Here is a 6,569-nt window from a genome sequence, read left to right as displayed (position 1 = left end):
TGACTGAAGGAAGTTAAATTTTGCGGCGTTTTATTTTGCGGTTGATTTTTTCTGCGGGAACTAATTCTTGCGGATCGAGGTCAATCCGAAAAAATTAGAACCCAAAAAATGTTCATGCTACACGGTAGCCTCTGTAACTGTCGGTATTGTCCGCATGCAAACTTTGGCGGCCATGAGGGGCGTAAGTCGCGACAAACGAGCGGTGTAAGCCTAAAATCGCCTCTTTCCCATTCCGCTCTCACCTTCTCCCAAAATCCCACCAGCTAGTGCAGGCTAGATACAATTAACGGCAGTAAAGGGCTTTTAAATTCGAGAATAACAAGGATCTTTACTTTCAAAACTTCACAGTTGTAAAAGAATAATGAGACAATCATTGAGGTGAATTCAAATAATTTGGTCTTGAGGATATTAACAGTTTTCAGTCGTCTATCTTCGTTTCGCTTTCCACACATTACTAAACCAAGCCTTAATCTTCTTCTTTTCCTCTTTGGTCGGGATATAAAGCTCGGGATCTTCCGTGTATGGCACAGGCTTCATTTTTTCATTCACCGCGCTCAAGGATGGTGGATAGTCTCTCAGATACCACAGCGCCTTTCTGTGTCTGCGCATGTGTTTCAACACCTCTATCCTCTGAATGAGTGGTGAATACAATTGAAAGTTCACCTCCAAGGGCTCGCCGTCAACTACATTACGTAGTGTAAATGTCGCACCCAAGGTGTTTTGCCAGTGGTTCTTGGCAATACAGAGTCCTACAAACCTGAAGAAGAAGAAAAACAAAAGTAGCAGTCAAAACTAAATCCTCTTTTACAATAACTGTCAAAATTCCCGCGCGCTCATTGGCACGTAGCTATTGAGTATAGCCGATAGAAACGACGTCAAATGCAACGCGTGCGCTTTCTCAACAGAAAATAAAGCCAATTTCGCTCGTACTTCTTCCATTTTATTGTAAAAGACACTGAAATCGACGGCAGTTTTCTATGGTCTATACTCTTATACAGTAGACCACAAAATGTCGCCATAAAATGTTAAAAACTTGGAAGTGAGACCACTCGCCCTTGAGTTTTGAACATTTTATGACGTCATTGCATGGTCTATAAGGGTGTAGCTCCAATACTGACATGTATATTCGTCTCCCGGGGCCCATACATTTCATACCGCGTACAAGTCAAAAACACTAACAGACAAAGTCTAAAAGAAAAACGCCAATCGGTTTGAACGTGACCACTCAAGCCCCTGGGCTCGCCATGCTAATGCAATACACCAACCAACTGGGTTATGTCTGTTCAAATTATCTAGAGGACGAATATGTGGAAGTGCATGTATGAACGTTAAGGTGTTAGTTTTTAATGAAACTGTGTTCCTCCGTCGGTGGGGAGTGGTAACGAATGTTTGGTTTTGTCAACTGAGCGAATGCATTACCGGCATCACCGAGTGAGTTCAAGATGGAAATTTTTCGATTTCATTCTTTACTGTAAGAATAAACTTTTCACTATGATCTCTCAAACAAACAAACAAACGAAAACGTTGAAAAAGACTGCCGAGAAACGGGCATATGACCTATTTCCACCAGAAGTAAAAGTTTACTTTGAATGACAGCATACTAATGCCAGTGCAACCAACCCATTTTTTTATGGGATGGCTGCCATTAGGTACACCTCAACTTGTCTCAAGATGAAATCCTCGGAAGCGTCAAAAGTTAGACTCAGTAGAGCGAGAGACCTTCACAGTGATTTTGGTTTGATAATTTAAGCCATAAGCTTTCCCTTTCTCTCTTTGCCTTCCTCGGCTCGTCATGCAATCTTTCCTCCCCTACAAGTATGTGACTCTTCCAACCTTCCACCTTGGAGGAGGAAAGCTTGTGTGACTAGCCAAAAGAGCGTATACACGGGAGGCTATTTCCCTCTCTGACACAGATCCTCCTTAAATTTGCAAGTCTCTGTACCTCTTGGTTGTTTTATCTAAAGTTGACACATGCAGTCAGTGCATAGTTTATAAAAAAGCAAAGTAAAGCGAGATGATATAGATGTAAATTAAGGAACGTTTTTCTTTTTTGCCTGAGGAAAACAAGAGATCAGGTTGAAACCACCAACCTTCAGTATTCTGATACAATAGCTTCGTGATACCCTCCACAACACAAAGCCGCAGTAACTACAGTAAGGCCTGAAATCATTTGGACATTGCGAAACCCGCGGCCAATGTCTAGATTATGTCAGATGGTACTTTACAAAATTAATGGTTCTTGCTAAGAAAAATGTTTCAAAAAAGACCTTTAAATAATTATAATAAATAAATAATGGGAATTTCGGTGGACTCAACAGAGGGACTCTTCTAGTCCTATCCACTACCTCTAGGTCGAATTGGATTTGGAATTTTGTGAAGGGAGGAAAACTGGAGTACCCGGAGAAAACCCTCAGAGCAAGGACAAGAAGCAACAACAAACTCAACCCACTTTTAAAGATACCGATTCCGGGAATTGAACGAATGGCGACATTGGCGGGAGATGAGCGCTCTCAACAGTGCGCCATCCCTGGTCCATTTATGCATTACTGCAGGGGTAGTTGCATACCTGACTTTTCCTTTAGCAACATGGGGATCTGCTCTAGTGACTGCAACCGTGCTGCCCACAGCAAAATCTTTTACATGAAGTTTCTGCAGTCGGTGGTAACAGTCCCTCTGCTCTAGGTATGTCATCACGTCTGTTTTGGCTTCTTCAGGAGAATCTGGAAATCCATTGGGCCACTCCTTTTCCTTCCAGATAAACCGTGGTTCTGGAGTGGTGCCATCTAGAGCTACTTTCGCGTTTGGAAGAGTCTTGTAGATTGGTTTGACGTTCAGTTCTGCAGGGTTTTTCTGGTACCACTTGTCAATATTTACTTTAATCTGAAAACATATGTAACAAAAGCAATTGTTTAGCGCAAAAATTCATAGATCAGATTGTGATTGAGCTTTTACAGTCAGTCTATGTCACACGTGACCAGTATTTCTGAGAATGAAATGAACATTCGAATTCCTCTTTGTAATGTCAGCATTGAATGGAATCTTGAACATTTCTCTAGGAATCTTTCTGAAAAAGACTCATTAACTGAAAAAAGATTCAAAATACTTGGGAAACAATTATTATTCTCCAATCCTAGCAGTATGCAGGATGCTTGTCCAATAAATCTAGTTTAATGGCCTTAGCTCCCACAACTCTCCTGTAGCTCAGTGGTAGAGCATCAGAACTAGTAATCGGAAGGTCTTAAGTTCGACTCCTGATAGGAGCACTCGGATTCCCTTTTTCTGAGTTTGCCTGTGTCATTACAGAATAATACATCATTCTCATTTATTCACCAGGCTTAAAATATTCCATCACATTTATTTCATTGTGCATATGCTACACTTGACATTACAATCCTAGCAGTATGCAGGATGTTTTTCCATGAACCTAGTTTAATGGCCTTAGCTCCCACAAGTCTCCTGTAGCTCAGTGGTAGAGCATCTGAACTAGTAATCAGAAGGTCTTAGGTTCGACTCCTGATAGGATCACTCAGATTTCCTTTTTGCGAGTTTGCCTGTGTCACTTACTGAATAATACATCATTCTCAATTACTATTCTTGATATACTTAATGTTGAAATGGAAAGAAAAATTCATAGCTTTATACCATCAATAAAGTAGGGAAATTTCTATGGTAACTCTGAAATCTTGTTGGTGAGGTTTAAAACTGACAGGCAAATTTTAAAACTCAGTTCAAATCCAACAATACTGGTCACATGTGATGTGGATTGACTGTAATATTGATGATCTTGTGTTGTCACATGTGATCGTAGTGAAAGGCCCAGCTGACCACAACCTCCCCCTAAAGCTCAGTGTTTGGATCATCTGACAGGTGTGTAGAAAATCACAGGGGGACACAGGGGGATGTTTGCACTGGGTACTCAGATTGTTTTCTTTAGTCCCATGCTACATGCTGAATAAAAAGGGAAAGGTAAAATATAGTTCTCGAATACGAGTGTTCAGTGCCATTATGTAGAAATAAGTCCAGACGTTTCGGGCTTAGCCCTTCATCAGTGAAAAAGTCAAAGATTTACGTTAAAAAGCTGGCTTGCGCCATGAAGTCAGATTTAAAGTTGTAAGGTGCGCGCGATGTGCGCGTGACGACCTAAACATATCTGAAGTCGGAGTCCAGTCCGCGCGGCTGACTGGTGCCTAGTCTGAAAATAAGGCGCATCTCCTGACGCTTTCGTTGCTTGTTTCATTTACATGCTGAATACTTTACCATGTGAGCATATCCACAAGTAACATGGGCACTATTAATATTAAATTATTTCTTATTCAATAATACTTGTTAAGTTTCATTTGAGTGTCTACAAGATAAACCCTAATGATATTGGACGGCTTTTCTACCACAGTGAATTCTGTGTGACATCAACAATAATATTGAGATTGATGTACATGTATTATTCAGTAATGACACAGGCAGACTCGGAAAAAGAAATTCTGAGTGCTCCTATCAGGAGTTGAGCCTAAGAGCTTCCAATTACTAGTTCGGATGCTCTACAACTGAGCTACAGGAGACTTGTGGGAGCTAAGGCCATTAAAATAATAATTATTGTAAAACAGAAGTAAGCCTAAACTCTGTTTACCATTAATGTAAGGAAAACAGTTGGTTCAGTTTGTGTAAATAAGATGCAAAATCCTCAAATTTATAGAAACATTTTGTTCGAGATATGTGTATACAGCATCCTACTTACAGAAATTCACTTTGAAAACCTGTGATCAAACTGAGTGGTCATGCATTTGAACCAAGATTGGTGAAGGGCTTGGAAATAGTGGAATGAAACAAATAGAAAGTGCATTCTCTTTACTTCAGAAAACTCATTCAAGGGGAGTTTAAACTACCTATCAAGAAATTCCATTTATCATGGAAATTTTCCATGCGGGTAAACTAAATTACATTATATACATTATTTTGAAGTGATATTTCAGGATTTGGGTGTTTTAAAAATGGTTAATGATACTTGACATCATTATGAAAGGCGCCGCAATCATCCTTATCACCAGGCAGCACTGGAAATGGACTGGCCATGTACTGTGAAAAGATGTCAATGACATCAGCACAATTGCACCGCGATGGACAGCTGAAGGCAGGGTGAGGAGGGGCGCCCAAAAACAACTTGGCACAGAACAATAGAGACAAAGCTTAGAGGGAGCTGAACTGCAACTGGAGCTCAATTGAGAAACTTGCTAAAAACAGACAGGTGTGGAGAAACTTTGTTGCTACCCTATGTGGCACTAGAACAACAGGCAGTAAGTAGGTAAGTAACACTTCACAGCAGATTAACCTGCAGTAGTTTGAATTTTCTTTAGTTTAAAATTCTGCCAACCAGTTTGATTTTCATTTAGGTTACGCTGATGAATGAGACAAAGGAAAATAAAAATCAGTCTGATTTAAGAATTACAAATTTAACCACAACAAACTAGTTATACGTGGATATACAGGTGTGATACCTACCTTGCCTTCCTTGTTTGAAGCAGTAATTGCAGTCCTTTTTTGTGGCAATGTTTGCACATTGTTATCTTGTTGAGTTTTCTGAAGCTCCTCTATCTCTTCTGTTTGTTGTTCTGCATGTAGATAAAGTCAATAAGACATTGAAACAATAACACATTAATTGAAACCCCCATTTGAAGTGCATACACAGTTCTATTTTACAAGAAATGTTTGCCAGTTGTATAGTATGTTCTTGTAATTGTAAATACAGGGCAATGTTTTTCTATTAAATCAAAGGCCACATGCAAAATTTCAGCTCATTTGGATGACATTAAAAAAAAATGGCCAAAATCGTCACTTACGCCCTTTTTCCACGGAGTCCTTCAATTCTTGGCGGGAGGAGGAGGGGGAGGGAAGAGGGGGAGGGGTGGGGTGGGGTTATTTGAGTGCGGATAAAAAATGGATTGCCCCAGCGTGGTTAGTGCTTATTGATCTACAGTTGTGTTATCAATAAAACTATCAAAATGCGGCAAGATAACATGACTACTATACTTTTGATGTGCCATCTGGCTCAAAGGATCAGGGTGTATATTGTTATTGACAGAAATTAAACCAAAGATCTTTAGCATCAAAAATACACTGCGCGTTGCTGTGCCATGTGACCGTTAACAAATCAACATCAAAACAGACCTTTTGGAGGTTGCAGCTTTTGGGCTGTTCTTTGTGGTTGTGGAACACCTTCTAAACGCTTCTGTAGATTTCGAAACACTTTTTCATCAACGTAAGGCGACAATAATTTTAGTCGTGATCTCAACCTGGACGCCATATTGCTTCTTACAGCATGATTAGTGCCCAATGCCTACGCGTTCATCCAAAGCAAATGAGACTTACCGCTGATCAGGCTTCGTCTTGGTTTTGTCCCGGCGGTGATTTTAATGGGATTTTGGCTAAAAATGGCTTTTATTTCTCAGAAAAATTGACTTTTTTTTTTTTTTAGTATAATGCATATAAAAAAATCGATGGGTAACTTGAAACAAGGTTTACCAGTTTGCGCGCTTGATACAGCGTTTCGGGCGATAAAATTTCAAAATGGGCCTTCC

General features: G+C 40.0%; 1 protein-coding gene across 2 annotated transcripts; it reads right to left on the bottom strand.

The window, feature by feature from the left end:
* Nucleotides 1-288: 288 nt before the first annotated feature.
* LOC146464203 (large ribosomal subunit protein bL19m-like) lies at nucleotides 289-6,360 on the bottom strand. 2 transcript variants are annotated; one of them, XM_085130123.1, is made up of 4 exons: nucleotides 6,160-6,360; nucleotides 5,494-5,591; nucleotides 2,567-2,880; nucleotides 289-757 (listed from the first exon to the last, which is right to left on the bottom strand). In XM_085130123.1, the coding sequence occupies exons 1-4, from the start codon at nucleotides 6,293-6,295 to the stop codon at nucleotides 427-429; spliced, it is 879 nt and encodes a 292-aa protein (XP_084986249.1). In that variant the 5' UTR covers nucleotides 6,296-6,360; the 3' UTR covers nucleotides 289-426. The 2 variants fall into 2 exon arrangements, with proteins under 2 accessions (XP_084986249.1, XP_084986248.1); XM_085130122.1 differs by having other exon boundaries at nucleotides 5,494-5,603; nucleotides 6,160-6,354.
* Nucleotides 6,361-6,569: the final 209 nt, after the last annotated feature.

This window comes from Pavona decussata, unplaced genomic scaffold, assembly GCF_977016875.1.
Source record: "Pavona decussata unplaced genomic scaffold, jaPavDecu1.1 SCAFFOLD_168, whole genome shotgun sequence".
NCBI lineage: Eukaryota > Metazoa > Cnidaria > Anthozoa > Scleractinia > Agariciidae > Pavona > Pavona decussata.
This window is presented reverse-complemented; position numbering and strand designations above follow the sequence as displayed.

What these genes read in the sequence shown, in the direction of transcription:
- LOC146464203 (XM_085130122.1), bottom strand. Translation starts at nt 6,295, where the DNA reads ATGGCGTCCAGGTTGAGATCACGACTAAAATTATTGTCGCCTTACGTT. An exon ending in AAAGCTGCAACCTCCAAAAG is followed by an intron (nt 5,604 to 6,159) that starts GTCTGTTTTGAT and finishes ATCTACATGCAG; the next exon opens with AACAACAAACAGAAGAGATA. An exon ending in GTTGCTAAAGGAAAAGTCAG is followed by an intron (nt 758 to 2,566) that starts GTATGCAACTAC and finishes CTTCTTCTTCAG; the next exon opens with GTTTGTAGGACTCTGTATTG.